Here is an 18,728-nt window from a genome sequence, read left to right as displayed (position 1 = left end):
GCCTGGTAACCATCACCTCCTCTCCCAACCCAACCTGGGCCTTCAGGCCCGGATTGGCCTGGCCACAATATGCCTGGCCCTGATTGGCCCTGATCACTGGCCAAGTCTGGGGACCCCACCCATGCACGAAGTTCATGCACCAGTCCTCTGGAGATGAAATAAACAGTTATCATGGAAAATAAATAAAGGGGACTATATCAAAGTAGAAACCTTCTGCACAGCAAAAGAAACCATCAACAAAATGAAAAGAGAGTTCACTGCATGATAGTGTATATTTACCAATAATAGATCCAATAATGGTTTAATTTCCAAAATATAAAAGGAACTCATACAACTTAACAAAAGGAAGACAAACAATCCAATTGAAAAATGGACAAAGGACCTAAACAGACACTTCTCCAATGTAGACATACAAAAGGCCAAGAGACATGAAAACATGCTCAAAGTCACTAATTATCAGAGACATGAAAATTAAAATGCCAATGGGATATAACCTCACACCTGTCAGAATAGCCATTGTCAACAAATCAACAAACGACAAGTGTTGGTAAGGATGTGGATAAAAGGGACCCCTAGTACACTACTGGTGGTAATGCTGGTGGAGTCACTATGGAATCAGTATGGAGTTTCCTCAAAAAATTAAAAATGAACTGCCATTTGACCCTGTGATCCCACTTCTAGGAATATACCCTAAGAAACCCAAAACACCAATCACAAAGAATATATGCACACCTATGTTCATAGAAGCACAATTTACAATAGCTAAGATTTGGAAACAGCTCAAATGATCATCAGCAGATGAGTGGATAAGAAAGATGTGGTTCCACAGAATATTACACAGCTGTAAAAAAAGAAAAAAAACTCTTATCATTTGCAATAGAATGGATGAACCTGGAGAATATCATGCTAAGCAAAATAAGCCAGTCAAAGAAAGATAAGTATCACATGATCTCACTCATATGTAGAATCTAATGAACAAAATAAACCAATGAACAAAACAGATCCAGAGACATAGAAGCATGGAATAGACTGACAAATTTCAGAGGAAAGGCTGGGGTGGGAGAATGGGGGGAGTGATTAACTAGGGAACTTATATGCATAGTTCATGGACCCAGACAATAGAGTGGTGAAGGCCTGGGAGAGGTGCTTGTTAAGTGGAGAGAGTTAATGGGGAAAACAACAACAAACAAAGGGGACATTTGTAATACTTTCAACAATAAAGTTTAAAAAAAACACACATAGCCAAAACCGGTTTGGCTCAGTGGATAGAGCGTCGGCCTGCGGACTGAAAAGTCCCAGGTTCGATTCCAGTTGGGGGCATGTGCCTTGGTTGCGGGCACATCCCCGGTGGGGGGTGTGCGGGAGGCAGCTGGTCGGTGATTCTCTCTCATCGATGTTTCTAGCTCTCTATCCCTCTCTCTTCCTCTCTGTAAAAAATCAATAAAATATATTTAAAAAAAAAAAAACACACACATAAAAAGCATTGTTATGGAAGAAATAGAGAAAACTCTAAGGAGCCACACCACAAAGTAAGCTCCAGAACCAGACTGCTTTGTATGAGAATTATTCCAAATCTTCAAAGTCCAGATAGTTACAATGCTCTTTAAATTGTTTTACAGCATAGAAAAATGAAGAGAAATTTTCTTATGGCCTGGTTCTTTATAAATCTTTACTAGAGACCCGGTGCACAAAATTCGTGCACAGGAGGGCGGGGCAGGGTATATGTGTTCCTCAGCCCCGCCTGCACCCTCTCCAATCTCGGACATCCCTCTGACAATCAAGGATTGTTGCCTCTTAACCGCTCGCCTGCCTGCCTGCCTGATTGCCCCTAACTGCTTCTGCCTGCCAGCCTGATCACCCCCTAACCACTACCCTGACAGCCTGATCAATGCTTAACTGCTCCCCTGCCAACCTTGTTGCCCCTAATTGCACATCCCTGCCAGCCTGATCACCCCTAACTTCCCTCTCTTGCCTGCCTGGTCGCCCCTAATTGCCCTCCCCTGCTAGCCTGGTCACCCCCAACTGCCCTCCCCTGCAGGCCTAGTCACCCCCAACTGCCTTCCCCTGCCAGCCTGATCATCCACAACTGCCCTCCCCTGCTAGCCTGATCGCCCACAACTGCCCTCCCTTGCCAGCCTGTTCACCCACAACTGCTCTCCCCTGCCACGACCCACCTCCTCTGCTGGGACCCACACCCTCTGTGCGAGGCAGTGGAGACACTGGGATCGGCTTCCTCTGCACCCCATGGAGCCGTGGGACCACCAGGCCTCACCACACAGATGGCCCCTGGAGTGCCTCCTCTGTGCACGCAGCTATCTTGTGACAGGTGTGATGACAACCTAGGCTATTATTACTATAGATGAAAGGGATTTTTTTTCCTCAGGAAACATACAAAACTCTTGGAAACCTTCTTGGTTACACAAATTTCTATCAGCAAATAATGAATGAATCCAAAGAGAATGTGGTCTTTGATGGACAGAGGGGTTAAAAATGTGGTCCAAACTTTCAGGAGAAATGACTAGAGAGATGTCGTAGGTTTTAGACCAAGCCAAACTACAAAATCATCTTCAACATTCACCAAAAAGTGAAATTTATCCCTGTGCTCTTAGAAGTATTAGTGATATTTCGTAAAGAAAAACAGACTCCCATTTTGCACGAATATGAGAGAATATAAAAGTTTTATTATAGTAACAATAGCAAACAATTCAAGTGGATGGGGGAAGCAGTGTGGGGATGACCCACCTGGCAGTAAGTAATCAAGGTGTGGGGTGATGGAAGTGCACCAGCAACAGTGAGTTTCACACAAAAAAGGAGAGAACTAGTTATTCAGCAAAGTGGTTACATTGAAGTTGGTCAGAAACTCTCTACAGAAACATCTGAATATACTGAACATTGCTCTGTTAGCTGTTGAATCTGTCTTTTGCTCTTCCTATTGTTTCACTTAGTTGAATTCTGAGAGATCTGTTTTCCAGACAAATTTTTGTTCTTCATTGGGCAGGGATAATTTCATTTCTCTGTACAAATTCAATTCAACAAATTTATCCAGAAAGTATTCCATAAGCATCTCCATCTATAGATTACTTAACAAAAAGAATTGATTTCTCTATCCACATAGGTAAAATGATCATTGTGTTCCAAAAGGTAAAAACAAGAAGTAGAAGCCACAGGCAGACATTATGTGCCAATCTAAAAAGGATCTAGAGGAGAAAATGTTTCTAAGGGATAATAGAGAAAGCTTAGGGTCATCCTTCAGTCCCCCGCATTCCTTTTCTCTGCATGTCTGAAGAAAGAGAGCATCCATACTTTCTGCTTTGGAGTTTTACAAAGTGAGAATGTGTCCCTCCCCTGTTAAATCAGTCAAAAGCCTAGTTATTGCTAACAATGAAATTTACTACACCCCCTAGTCCTGAGAGCCTGAGGACAGAAAGCTCTTACTTTGGGGAAAGTTACATGGGGAAAGGACACCTGAAAATATGTAGGAAATATAGACAGATTTTCAATAATCTTCATCTTCCTGGAACAGAAATGAGAAAACAAAGGAAGCAATATCGAATATTGTGAAGATTAAGGTAAGTATCCCTTCCTGATTCTCAACTTCACTTCTAGCATTTTGTTGCCTAAAGGAATAGTAATTCTCCTTTTCTTCAAATGTCGTCTTCATTTCTACCTGTCTCTTTTCCCGCTCCAGTTCATCTTCTAGCTTTCTGATTTTCTCTCCATACTCCTCTATTAACTGCCTTTTTTCTCTCTCCCACTCAACTCTGCATTGTTCTTGTATCACTTGGATCTGTTTCTGAATCTCCACCTCAGCCCTTTGGTATATCTTGTTAGTGTAGAATCCTCCCTGGTTCTCCCTCACTATGCGCTGGACCAGGTTCAGCAGCTGTGCCCTCTGAGCCTCCTGCTCAGCACCTGTCGCCTTATTGTTGAACTCACAGTGATGATCCTTGAACTGCTTCATCAGATCTTGAATGCCTTCTGGAGCTTCCTTTAAGTAATCATAGAACTCCATGCCATTCAAGTCATCTTTCCGGGTGAATAAGAGAATCATGTATCTCCTAGCTTTGGGTCCAAACATTGACAGCATCTTCTCCACAGCCTTTTGTTCTTCCTTTGTGTACTGGCCCAGTGAGACCACCAGGAGCACAGCATGAGGCCCAGGGGAGGTCAGGAGGACACATTTAGCAATCTCCCTTTGCGTGTCAGCATCCCGTACCTCAGTGTCGAAAATGCCAGGCGTGTCCACGACGACAATTTCTCTCCCATTCCAGGTGCTGCTCCCTTTCTCACAGACCTTGGTGACGGATTTCCTGTGGCACTTTTGCCTGGTCCAGTCTTACCCACTAAGAAAAGTCTCAATTGTGAATCTCTGGGGTCTTCGTTTCGAAGCCCTGGCACATCAAGAAAAAAAAGCCCAGTGTTAGGACTTACCTTCAAAATTTAACCCTCCAAGTCCCCCACCCATAGATGCCCTTCTCTATTGCCCACTAGTGTCCTGTCAATGAGTGATCTCTGCACTCACAGGAGGTCTATCAGACCCCTGGGTTTGACCTCTCTCCTGCAGGACTTGGGGAATGCTGGACACTTTTCAGTAGTCCCTTGGGCTGCTCACTCTGATCTTTGGAGGCTAAGTGCCATGGAAGGAGGGTGTAAAATGGTCAAATGAGAACTCTGAGCTACTGCTGGTAGCTGTTCCTCATTAGATAATGTGGGAAGTCACACAAAATTTGACTTTGGGACATCACAGTGGAAGATCTCCTCCCCCAAAATTATATTCAAAATGGAATTTTTCTTCTTCCCATTAAGAAGGGTGATTCAAGATGGAAATTTTCTTCTTCCCATCAAGCCTTCTTAAGGTTGATTCAAGCCTTCTTGCAGAGGAGAAATGTGTGCATGTACAGAAAAACAAAGTGTTCCTTTACATTTCGTGTATGCAGCCATCTTATCAGGGATTATGATTCCCAGGAGAACTAAATGCTTTACATTTAAACTTACCACTTTAGCATAGAAATCTAGTAACATTTTTCTATTTAAATTAATGTTTTGAAAAGTTATAGCAGAAAGTTTTAATAGTACTCAGGAGTTACTATAAAAGCCCTTGATTCATAAATAATAACAATAATACTAAAAACTCATAAAGAGTAGCATCAGTATAGTTATACTGTGTTAATGCTACTTAGGCATATCTATTTATTTGGACACTTAAAAGTTGATAACAGAACAACATATAGAGCATAGCAACTGAAAGATTCTTTCAAAATAACTGTATCTTAAATGGAATACAAATTCATCTATATAGCTCTTTCCACATTCCTATTCAGTAACTCTGCTTATCGCTTTAAATTAATATTTTGACAAGTTATCTGTTTTTGTTCATCAGTTTATGTTGTTCATATAATGGCAGAAAGTTTTAACAATGCTCAGGAGTTACTATAAAATCCCTTGATTCATAAATAATAATAATACTAAAAACTCATACAGAATAGCATCAGTATAGTAATGTGTCTGTCTATAAAGTTAAAGTCTTCAGGATTTGTTAACTACAGACCAAGACCATGGAAGACAACTGACAACCACATCTGAGAACCTGTTTCTCCCTGAAGGAAGACCCTGTCAGCACAGCCCTTGAATAAGACTGATTCCTGCAGGGAATATTATAACCACCTATCTCTTCTTTGAGTCAATGCATACATCATCACACTGACAATATTGCAGACATGATTACAAACTCCATTTTATTTTTTCAGATATATCATCACCATTCACCTACTTCCTCAGATGAAAAATCTAGGAATATCCTTGAGTGTTCTCTTCCCCTTGCTTTCCATAACCCATTCATCGGCAAGTTCTCCTGGCTCCATCCATCAATCTCCATTTTTCTCCATTTTGAAGACCATCATACTAGCTCAAATTAACATCCCCAATCATGTCTCAGCAGTCCCCTAAGTTGACTCTTATTTCCATTGTGCCCTCTGCAGTCTATTCTGTAAATTGGAATAATTTTTTAAAATATCAAACAAAAGAAAGATTTTGCAGAGCTCCTCCACCCACCTCCCTGTTCTGGCCTCCCCAAATCATCACTTATTCCCCAGATCCACACATATTTTGGTGAAGCTGTTGCTAATCCAGTGATTGGCACAACCATCTCTAAGACAGAGTTTCTGACATATGAAAAGCAGAATTCTAAAATGAGAAAAGTAAATATCCAGAAGCTGAGAACACTGGCTACAGAATGGCTAAGATTAAGGGAAAATGTGGGTTGGAGTTCAGATTATTATTTAGTTAGCATTACAGTGGAGATTCCATTCTAAGGATATCCTGGGTCATTAGTTGGACATTCAGAAAGAAGCAGGAAAATCATGGGAAGTGAAAAAGAAAAAAGAAAACCACCAAAGGCCAGCTCCAACACTACAACAATTTTCCAATGTTGACAGCATCTGGTAATCTATGTGATAATTTGCAGCTTTGGTCATTAATTCTTCCCATTTCTGTAAACATGTCTCTTTGGGATGTAGCTCTGAAGCTCCTCCCACAAGGTGATGAGTCTATTTCTTCACCTATGGCATCTGGTGGGTCCTGTGACTTACTCTGGACAATAAGGCAGTAGAAACATGATGCAAGTACACTCCAAAAGTGCTGATGCCCTGTGGCTTTCTGTCTCCTTCTGCTCTGAACCCTGCACCTGCTTTAAGAAGAGGCCCATGGACTTGCCTGCTTGATGGTGAGGGACACAAGGCCCAGTTATCCCTCTCACCCTAGCCTACCCAAGAGCCTGCAAACTACCAGACATGTTCATGTGTCTTTCAAATTCAAATTTACCCAATTTCTGTATCTTAATAGTGTCATACTAAGCAAAATAAGTGATGAAAAAAGGATAAGAACTATATGATTTCATTCATATATGGAACATAAAAGAGAAAGCCACAAGCAAAACAACAAAACAAACAAACTGATAGTCCAGGAGACAGTATGATGGCAGGTTGAAGATGGTAAAGGATGTCAAATAATGGTGAAGGAAGGAGACAAAGATTTAGGTGGTGAGTACAAATGCAATATGCAGATGACACATCATAGAATTGTAAACCTGAAACATAAAATGTTATTAACCTATGTCACCCCAATAAATTTAATCTAAAAAAGGAAAAAAAGGCCCAGCTGGTGTGGCTCAGTGGTTGAGTCTTGACCTATGAACCAGGAGGTCAGGGTTCAATTCCCATTCAGAATACATGCCTGGTTTGCAGGGTCTATCCCCAGGGGGGTGGGGCAGTCAATCAATGATTCTCACAAATCATTGATATTTCTATCTCACTCTCCCTCTCCCATCCTTTCTGAAATCAATAAAAATATTTTTTAAATTTTAAAAAAAGATTATCCAGTTTTGTACCAAACCACCGGCTTACCACTGGTGTATGAGTGAGTCTGGCTGAGATAAGCCCAGTTGGCCCAGACCCAAGAACTGCCCAGCTGACTTAGCAAATTGAGAGCCAAAGAAATGGTTGATGTTTTAGACTACTAAATTACGGTGTGGTTTCACAGTCCAGTATAAGTTCAAGTGATATCATTGATGTCTGTAGAAAAGAAAGTAAAAGGAAGAGTAAGTGAGAAACTGAGTGAGCCAGTCTGTTGAATTTTTTGGTAACAGTGAGGCCACCAGGAGCAGGAAATTAGGGATGTGAATGAATCAACTGCTCTCATTTTCTTCTTTCCCAGTCCTCAGGCCCGGGGAGTCTGAGAAACCTCTCACCATTGCTGGTCCTGGGTTCACTGAAGTTCAAAGGTGAAATGTACAATTGATTTGCCATCATAGGTAGAATTCCTGAAGATAAGAAACAGAACTCATTTTAGAGAAATGGAGAGTAACTGGAAACCAAAACCACCTGCAGACAACAGTTTATTATTTTCCATAAACTTGCTACTTGATTTCACCTTCCCTATTTCCCAACACATCTCCTCAACTTCCCGTTGTCAGTTTCTTTTTCTCTACACAAACATATTCAGCAATTATTGCTTTGAATGCTGTTTGTTAAGTACTCCATATCCTGGACCCTGGACTTTAATATTCCATTCAACTTCTCCATTGCCAAGTTCATGGGCAACTTAAACAGAACTCAGCCAAAATGTAAGCCTTGACCTCCTCTGGCTCCTACATGCCCTCCTGATCACATAAATGATCCTGTCCCTGTTGTAGTGATGGCATCAACATTAAGCAGGTGGCTCCTGTAGAATCTTGGGTTATCTACATCTCCTCTTTCTTCACCTGCTCATCAGTCCAAAACCTATTCCTATGGATTCTACCTCCAGAACATGCAAAAATTATCTATTCTCCCCACCTTTATGTTAATCCAAGCCACTGTTATTTGTTTGTCATGTAACAGGATCCTAAGCAATCATCTCATCATCAATATCTTTTATCCTCTATAATCAGATGCTTTTTTAAAACTAAAATTTGATTCTTTTTCTCCAACATCTCTCCCCACAACACCATCACCAACAACAATACAGCTGTGCTGGGGTCCACTTGCTATTTGCTCTAATCATATGCTCCCTCCCCCCGGGGATCCTATAGAACACATACCAAAATATAAAGTTGTTTACTCTTTTTACTCTGCCCCTTTAGGCTGTAAGTGTGTGATGATGGTAGCACTATCTGTCTTGTATTTTCCTTATTACCTGGGACAAGCACAATATTAGAAAATGAGTGATTCTCAATAAATATTTGTCAAATAAATTTATCACAAATTCCTCTGATTCTTGCTTCCTCTCTGATCTTTTGGTCCAGTCTACATCTATGAAAAATATTATTATTTCTTTATTCATCAATGCTTAGTGTCATAGAAGCATGGTATTGCATTTTAAATATTTTGTCTCCTTATTACCTAGAAATGTTTGATAATAGTCAAAGCCATTTAAATGATTCATATTGAAGTAGGCTTTGATTAGGACAGGTTGAAAATGCTAGTTGTTAAGGACAGGCTAATTCAATAAAAAGCCATAAAACACACACTTGAAAAACTATGAGGAAGACAGACGCCACTTTTGAAAGAAAAGTTATGTTTTAATTCCTTAAGGACAACAAATAGAACACAGCTTCTTATAAACTGAGAGGATAAATCACAGAATTTTTACACATAAGCTTTTCTACAAAGATGATGTTTTTGATGGGTGCTCATGGTGGAAAAACATCAAGGTTTGCTTTTTACACTTCCCAGTTCTCTTCACTGACCAGCTGCCCTCAGCTAATTCTTCCTGCTCACCCAACTCTACCTCTTAAGTTTATTTATAAATTCTATACATGGTGAAAGAAATAATTCACTTATACAAATATCTTAAGCAGCTATTCCTAAAAGAGGTACTCATTTGTAGGGCTCATATTTTAAAACAGATTATAGCCTAAAATCAGGAGAGACGGAAATCAGAAAGCAACAAGAAATCTATTCTGAAAACAAGTTTGCTGGAAGTTTCGGGTATAAACCCAGGGGAGAGGTCCCCTCTCCACCAAATACCATATTTCCATGCTTCTTCCCCAATACACATATGCAAGCACCCATATTCCTTTACCTGGAAAATCTGGGTTCTGCTTCCTTCTCTAACTTTGAAGGCAATGCTGAGTGAGGATATTGAGGAAGAGGGGGAAAGAGAAAGTGAGGGGAGGAGCTGCATAAATATGCCATGTAGGAGACCTGCCCACTTTTCCAGCTAAAAATACTTTCTGCCTTTGTTGACCTGCCTCTGGGCTCAGAGCTGGTGAAGGCCAGGCTTGGTGCACACCTTTACTCCTTCCATACACACACCCAGGCCCAGCAGAGTCAGCCACAAACTGTGGATTTCTTTTAGCTCCAAACAGGTAGCTCAGGGTTGGTCACAGGCAGTACCTGACATTCATCTGCACAGGAGTCCCTCCCCAAAGGTCCCAGGATAGACAAACCTGTTATCAGACCTCAGACCACAGCAGAGCATGACCCAATTAGCTGCACAAACAATACGCCCAAAGGAGAACTCGGCAGGCACCAGACATTGCTGGGGCAAATTCTGCCTCCTGTGGTCAGCCTCCTCACAGTAGCTGTAGTCCAAGATTCATCCTCATAATCAGTTAACTTAAAGGTCAACCACACCCATGGATGGGCCAAGAGCGAAGAAGACTCAACCACAACAGGAGGCCTCACATATTCCACACAAGGAACGTTCCTACACTATGGAGGTGACCAGGGAAACTGTGCCACCGAGCCCCATAATACACCTACTATGTAAGGGCACCCGACCAAGCCTGGGAAACATAGCAGATATACCTAATACACAGACACAAATACAGAGAGGCAGCAAAACAGGGGACAAAGAAACATACACCAAAGAAAGAACAGGAGAAATCCCCATAGAAAGAACTAAATGAAATGAAGGCAGTCTACCATATACAGAGTTCAAAACAATGGTTTTAAGGATGCTCAAGTAACTTTGTGAGAATACCAACAGAGACATCTAGAATGAAAAAGGACATAGAAACCATAAAAATGAACTAGTCAGAGATGAAGAATAAATATCTGAAATGAATAATTAAGTAGAAGGAATCTACTTAATTAGGTGAAACAGAGGCACATTAGGTGAAGCAGAGGCTCCATCGGCCATTTAGAAGACAGGGTAGCAGAAAACTCCCAATCAGAGAAACAAAAAGAAAAATAAATAAATTGAGAAGCCCTTGCCCTGGCCTGTTTCACTCAGTGGGTACAGCGCCAGCCTTCAGACAGAAGGTTTGCAGATTCAAATCCTGGCCAAGGGCATGTGCATCAGTTGCAGGTTCAATCCCAGGCCCTAGTCTTGATGTGTGCAGAATGCAGCCTCTCTCTTCTCTCTCTCTCTCTCTCTCTCTTTCTCTCTCTCTCTCTCTCTCTCTCTCTCACTCCCTTTCTTCCACTCTCTCTAAAAATCAATGGAAAAATAACCTCAGTGAGACTTAACAACAACAAAGATGAAGAGGAAAATTGTTTAAATACAGAAAAGGAATTTCACCAATTCAACAGGATCCTATGTTTAAAGAATTTCATAAAATTGGAATTAATAGATATTTCTATTACATAGTCATATATAACTATAAATTCTAAATGTCTTATCACTTTTTCCTGCAGGTGAGATAGAGTGGGTTATATAATTAAGAAGTGCGTTATAAACTATAAAATGTGGATTATAAAGTTCATTTAGATGAAGAAAAAGTTATTTGGCACCATCAAAAAAAAAAAAAAAATAACGAGGGAGGACTAGCTCTACCAGAAGGCAAGCATCATAGTTTCTATGATGAAAGAAGTGTGATATTGCTGAATGTATAGAGAGAACAGTGAAGTGAAAACAAAATTCAATAGATGAATTCAATAAAAATATTTTTAAAATTTAAAAAAGATTATGTATCTTTCACTTATATTCAATCTATTCATTTATATTCAATTCAATCCCATTATGTTAGAGAAACAATACAGCAGCCTCTCACCTCAAAGGGGAAAACTATGGACTAATAACGAGGACGCTAAAAGGGCTGATTCCAATGTAGCCCTGATATTTGGGGCTGGTGAACTGAGTCTAGGCCAGTAAGCTTGGTGTACATTCCTGATGACCTATGATTAAGTCGCTAACTCTTTCCCAGATGCTGGTCTTGCAGAACCAGTTACAGAGGCCATTGGAATGTGGACAGTGCTCTGGCCAGAGGGACGGTTATTAATGCTGATACCAGGCCAGACCATCAGATATGGCCTGGAGACCCCCAATACCTGGAGGCCTTCTTGCAAGGACCGAGAAAAGGACTGGAAACATAATCCATGCTTGTGGGACAAAGAGCACAGGGAGGGAGATATAAGGGAGGGCCCCATGTGTGTTCCTTTACTCAGATTTGGAAGGTTGTTCCCTGAGTCCGTTGGCGTTATTAAACAGTGTCCCTCCAACTTCCTCAAAAGCGTCCTTGGTCTTCTTGGTCTTCTGCAACAAGGTGATGCTAACACATTGCACTGTTCTCACAATGCTTGGTGGCTTTTTTTGTTTTGTTTTGTTTTGTTTTGTTTTGTTACTTAGCTTATAGGAAAGTAGCAAATGTTTAAAAACAATCATTTGCTTTTGTCCCTCCAACTGGGAAAGGCATGAAATGAAGAAAGCATTCTTTTATGAAACGGAGAGGGGAACATTATTTTATTTCATTTTATTTTTTTTGGAATCTAAGTAGGCCAACTTTCTGGAAAAAGTACTCATGTCAGTCCTTGAAGGACTCATGTCCCATATTCAACCTTCCCCTGGGAAGGTGCACTGTACTTTTCCTCTTGGCCACTGGATACCCATGTGACACACAGAGTGCCGGGCACTGGAAATGCTCAGTACTTCCAACAAGCCACTGCCATTTACAGCAAGGCAATTTCTTTCTCTGTTCTAGCAAGTATGTGATCAGCCCCCTGAGCAGTTGGTAGAGTGAAGAGGGTGACATGGCCAAAGAGAAGGAATCAACACTGAGGACAAATTCAAGAAAAACTCACTTCCTGCTCAGTGTTTAATCAAATGTTTTTCCTGGCTGGCTCTGAGATTCTTGTCTCCCAGTGATCACCATTCTGTATCCCAGTAGATTTAAACAGAAACCGGCACAATCACTGGCATCAATTGGCATAAATGTTTCATTCAGATGAGGCATAATATTGTGTCATTTATCTTGGTGTTAGAAAAGGCAAATATGTCACATACAGCTATACCTAAGATGAGGTTGTATTTACTTATTCAGTTTTAAATATTATGCAGTTATGAAACATATTTTTAAGTGAAGAAATACACAGAGTTATAAAACAAAAACCTACAATTTGCAATGAACAAATGTAAATATTTTGGCATTTTTACTGAAGCTATTCTGTTTGATTAAAAAGCTAACACATTACACTTAGAATTTCATTTATGTTTCTTTGACTCCCCAGTCTCTTTCACCCACCCTGTGCCCTTCAGAGGCAACCAATATTCTGAGGTTTTTATGTATCATTTCATATATGTACTTATAGTTATATATATACACCTTTATCTATAGGTTATGTCTAATACTGTTTTTGCATTTTAAACTTTTACATAAATGACATTACTTGTGTAACATTTTATCCAATCTGCATGCCCCCCCACTGGGGATCAAGCCCACAACACTGGGCATGTGTCCTTGACTGGAATTGAACCCAGGACCCTTCATCATTTGAGCCAAACCAGATAGGACCAGTTACTTTTTTAATATATGTTTTTATTAATGTGAAAGAGAGAGGGAGGGAGGAGAGAGAGAGAGAGAGAGAGAGAGAGAGAGAGAGAGAGAGAGAGAGAGAGAGAGAGAGAAAGAGAGAAAGAGAGAGAGAAAGAGAGAAAGAGAGAGAGAATGGAGAAGAAAGAGAGAGAGAGAGATATAAAATGATGTGAGAGAGAAACATTGATTGACTGTCTACCAAACATGCCCAACCAGAGATTGAACCCAGGAAGGTTCCCTGACTAGGAATTGAAACTTTGACCTTTTGGTGCATGGGAAAATGCTCAACAAACTGAGCCACTTCATTAACAAACATTTGAGCTGTCTCAAAATACATGCTTCACTTGCTACATATTTCTGTGCAACAATTGACCTGGGATAGACAGCTCCCACCTGACAAGATATTGTCAGTGTGACTCAGGAGCACCGTGCAAATCCTCACTGACACCAGCCTTGTGTGAGAAGTCCTCAAATATGCACTTGTACTTGGCGATGTTCCACTTTAAATATATTTTATCACCCTTATGGGCATACATAAGGATGTCTTCATCCATTATCATTTGCATTTTACTGATTACCACTGAATTAAAAAGGGTGTTCGTAGTATGTTTGCTATTCAGATTGCTTCTGTTATATAGAAATAATGCTTGCATGTTTTTCTATCCACTGAGTGATTTTTTGGGGCCTCCTTAGGAAAACCACCCATTTTCACATCATCAGATGTGAAACTTCCTTCTTTCCTTTCCTCCTTTCTTTTACCCTTTCCTCCCCCTTCTACCCTCCCCACTTAAGCCCAGAAAAGAGCCTCTCCTCACCACCCTCTCTTATACCCTGTCCTTGACTCTGGGAAATTATACTCTGGCTGTTGCTAAACCTGCTCCAATTCTATGACACCTTTTCTACTTTAAATGACCTTTTGTGAGGTTTGGAAACCTCAGAAAATATGTTTGAATCAATCTTTGCCAAAGATGATGACAGTGGTGACCATGTAGATAGTGAACTTCATCATTGTAATAACCCTTGTGTGGCCACTTATAACTTTCTAAGTTCTTTCCTGTCCATTATTTATTCTTCTCCTAAATTAATATAGGTTTAAAATTTTGATTAAAACATTAGGAAACTGAGCAACAAATGACCCTCCCAAGGTCACACAATTGTCTTGGAACGAAAACTGAAAAGCAGCTCCTTTTGCCAGCCAATTCTCCTTGTTCCACAGGAGGGAAGAAGATTAATACAAATAAGTCCACAGGACCCCACATACAATGTGGCTGTTCCATGGTCAGAACATAAACTGAGGCTGACAGGCTGGAAGACTGCCCTGAAACCAACAGAGACAATTGTACCGTGAAATCCTGAGTGCATGCTTTTCCAAGGTTATTCAAAGAGAAAACTGCAGGGGGCAGGAGCTGCTCTGAATTGAAGCATTTCAGTGTGAACCAATCTGGTGTTTCACTGACTTGATTATCTGTGTGACCCAAATGGATCAGAGTGCCTGACACAGAAAGGCCATCAAACTCAGTTAACATTAGCCATGATGCAGGGTAGTAGTTCTCCTGGACCGTCTTCTGAATGTGTCAGGTGGCAGGGGAGATGTCTGTCCACAGGGGAATGGGCTTTTAGGCAGAAATTATCAAATAACAAAGTGTCTTGAGAGAGTGACAAAGGATGTTGACAAAGATGCTAAAATGAGTCACAGACAAAATATTAACAGGACAGAATAAAGCCTAGGAAAAGACTGGGGGAAGCATGGCAGACCTGCAGGATTGTGGTGCAGGCCAATCTCAGAGCAGGCAAAGGTGTCAGAGTAGGCAAGAATGGGAGGATCAAGAAAGGAGGCAGATTCCTTCTCTAAAAGGAAAATTCTACTCATCGTCTCCAAAATGGGGCCAGGTAGTGGCAGGCAGTGTGCAAGCTGAAGTTGTAAGAGCATTGGCAGGACAATAGGGGGTCTAGTTCAGACAGTGGGTTGAAGGAAATGAATATAACTGTACTTTGATTTTATAATGATTTTGAAATTACAAGAGCCTGATTTTTATCATGATGATACCTTATTGTATCAAACCATGAGAAAGCAGGCTCCCTCCTGCTGTTTTAGGAAAATCAAACTATTTCTTGTCTGCCTTGTTCCTAAGTGTCTCCTTCACTCATCTGCCACAGTCCCCATATTTCCTGCCACAGTCCCCATAGTTACCCATATTTCATCTGCCACAGTCCCCATATTTCACTCATCTGCCACAGTCCCCATATTTCCCCATATTCCCCATTTACAGTCCCCGTTTTCTAGTTTAGTTCTTGCGATTTCTGGATACTTCTCTCACATAAGGTTCAGCAGACAGTGGGATTGTCCTTGTGCCTGAACATGAGTCTGTTCTCCATGCAGTGAGCCCTATGTCGTGTCAGAGGAAAAGTGTGGGCTATTGAGGGAGAAAAGAGTGGTTTCAAGAAGGACAAGGTCATGAAACAATGTGTACTCAGGGGTCTCCTGTGGAACAGGTGCGCAGTGGGGCGAGGTTAAGAAATTAAGAGAGACAAACTAAGAAGCATACCCACCCCTCCCCCCAAGCTGGGCACCTGGGGAGGCTCAGTTTTCTCATCCATCAAGTGGGATGAGAATATTCCCGCAGCTGCGTGAAACCCTGTGAGACTCCAAAAGATCCAATGGGCTAAGCAATAGGCAATTAGCTGGAAAGCCTGAAGCACTGTGGAATGTGCTGGGCTGTGGGCTCAGGGCAAGTGGTTCCCAGGCCTGTTTTCCCTACTACACACCCAATGTTGTCCCCAGAGCACCATCACAGTCCCCTTTCAACCATGGGTGAGCCCAGAAGTAGGGTAACCTGTGTGAGGTCACACCAGCAGTGAGTGGCTCCGACTAGGTTGTGGGATCTCAGACACCCTGGCTGGTGGGACCCTCCCCCGCCTCCTCTTACCTGGTGGGGCACAGCAGGCCAGTGCTGGGCGGCCTGGGGAAGTATGAACTCTTGCAGGCAGTGGACTCAGAGGAAACAGGCAGATGCAGTTAAACTGGAGTGGTCAGGAGGCCAACTGATCCAGGACACAGTTGCTGTGAATGAAGAAAGGGGTGTGGCCCCTGCAGACAGGAGCAGGTCCTCCGGGTGGGTGGAAATTGCTGTAGACAAGACCCAGCGACCAGCAAGCCGTGTGCTTGTCCACTTATGGGATGCTTCCTGTCAGAGCGGGCCAGCTGCCAGGCACCTCCCATTTCCTGTTTGTGACTTGTTAAAATAAGCAATATGTGGAGGAAGAGGCTGTGCAGGCAGTGACGGGACCCCTCCCCCATCAGAAACAGCTCCTGTGACACAGGAAAGTTCCCATGGGGCACCCCCTCCCAACACCCTCCTCAGCACCCATTCCCAGGAGCACCTGCCTAACCCTACTCCCCACGGCCCTTCTCCAGGCTCTGCTTCTAGCATATTCCTGCTCAGTAGGGACAGACAGGCACTGCTAGTACACAGAGAGCCTGGAAGATCAACTCTAAGGACATGACTTTGATGGGCTCCCCAGCCGCAGGTGCTGGCTGCCCCCTCTCTGCCATCAGACAGAGCAGCCTGTGGGACTCATAAGGACTGGAGCCTTATGTATGGGCAACCAGGAGCAGGGCTGTCATTGCTCTATTCATCAACTTACTGCACATTTAAGGCTGGAGCAGTGAACACAGAACAATTACCTTGCAAAGCGAGATGGAGAACACAATATGGGCTTAGGCTCCCGCATTCTGTTGATCAATTCCAATAGTTTTATTTGGTATATTTGCAAATCAAGGAAGCTCTTCTTATAGGTGCTGTTTTATACTGACCATTAAATAAGAAATTGATTTATAGTATCAAACCACTGGTTTACATAAGTGAGGTCAGAGGGCCTAAACTTGAACTTAGGGGGAAGAAGTCCTCTCAGCCTGAAAGAACACTTAACTAGATGGAATGGTGGATTGCACCTGTTTTATAATAAAAAGATGCTAGAAAGTTCAGGCAATGGTCAGAATTCCGTAACTCATTTTCCACACATTTGCTGATCCCATTTTACCTGCCAGGCACTGTGTTATCTAATGGGGACAAAGATGAAAATGTCAGAATAAAAATATCTGAAAAAGAAAATCACTAAAGAAATGCTTTTGACCACGAGGAGAAACTGTTAAACCTCTCTAAGGATATATGCTTCAAATTATTGAGAGCACATTGTGAGAATCAGATGGGGGATGTCATATGACATTTAGTCCCTCTCTTTGTAGTTTATGTAAACACCTGCTATCATCATTATAACATTTTCACAGTAATAATCATCTAGCACCCAAACTTGACTCTTTTTCTCAAGACAGCTGACAAACAACTGGGAATTTTATGCCACTCTTTGTGCCATTGCCATCCACTGATGGCAGCTGAAAACGTTTTATCAGTAAGCAAATGCCAAAATATTGGAAAACTCAACAATTTAAACAGACAGGAACCATAGTCATCTTTGTATTATCAAGTGTACTAAAAAGACATGAGCTCTCCAGAGCTAAAGTTCTGGTACACTTAGTCCTGTAACTTTTGATTATTTAGAGAGATTTTTAAAATTTTATTTTGCTATGATGTTTCTTCACAATAGAATTTGATCTCTGAGGCCCATGTACATTTTTAGACCTAACACAGAATCTTAGTCATGTGATACTAGAACAGGGACATTTAGTGCGGTACAGTTCAAAATATCCTTGGGATTCTATTAATTCAACAAGACCATGTTCACTCTTAACTCCATCAGAAAAATGTCTTAATTTAAAAAATATCAGTTATTTTAAACTATGTTATTTCTTTTTGGAATTGATCAAAATAGTTTATTTTGTTTTAGTATAATGATGTAACCATAGTCTCAAAGAATTAAGTAATGATATTCAAGGACATATCTATCTATATAATCTATATAGTAGAGGAATATGCAAATTAGCTGGGACACCATAATGTCACAACCAAACAGCAGGGACCTGAGGCTGCTTGGTGCTTGGCCAGGGCGAGGGACCTCATGCCATACCCCCCACCCCACGGGGCTTGACAGGGGACCTCAGGCTGTGCCCCTCTGTTGGAGACTGGGTGTAAGCTGACACGGTCCTTGCACCTGAAGGGGTTAGCAAGGCTTGGTCCCCTACTCACACAGTTTTCCCAGTCTTGTGTGGATGGCGGTTATCATTAGGATGAGAGCAACCTTTCATGGCTTGCCAAGAAGTCTGTAACTGTTTACTGAAATTTGGTGTACCGAGAATTTGTCCTTCGGCTCTGTCTCTTGTTTAAAGATTAAGAGGAACAAAGAGTACATTCCTCTTCACAGACTTCCTATTCAAGTGTTTGTGTATAAAAGGCATTGCACAGTTAATAAAGCAGCTGCAGTCTCTCAATGACTTGCAGACTCCTCCCGATCCCGCTGTCCTGTCTTTCTTTCTTTTCTCAATTCCCACCTCCCCACATCAGCCCGGTTCAACCTGTCAGGCTGGCCCTGACACCCCTCG

General features: G+C 41.7%; 1 protein-coding gene across 1 annotated transcript; it reads right to left on the bottom strand.

Moving 5' to 3' along the window:
• Positions 1 to 2,678: 2,678 nt before the first annotated feature.
• Positions 2,679 to 16,251, bottom strand: LOC129151449 (GTPase IMAP family member 4-like). Its single transcript, XM_054726419.1, is given in 4 exon segments — positions 2,679 to 4,305; positions 4,308 to 4,391; positions 7,745 to 7,816; positions 16,159 to 16,251. Coding segments are annotated over 3 exon segments (954 nt in total). The 5' UTR covers positions 7,806 to 7,816; positions 16,159 to 16,251; the 3' UTR covers positions 2,679 to 3,496.
• Positions 16,252 to 18,728: the final 2,477 nt, after the last annotated feature.

Source organism: Eptesicus fuscus, chromosome 14 (genome assembly GCF_027574615.1).
Source record: "Eptesicus fuscus isolate TK198812 chromosome 14, DD_ASM_mEF_20220401, whole genome shotgun sequence".
Classification (NCBI taxonomy): Eukaryota; Metazoa; Chordata; class Mammalia; order Chiroptera; family Vespertilionidae; genus Eptesicus; species Eptesicus fuscus.
This window is presented reverse-complemented; position numbering and strand designations above follow the sequence as displayed.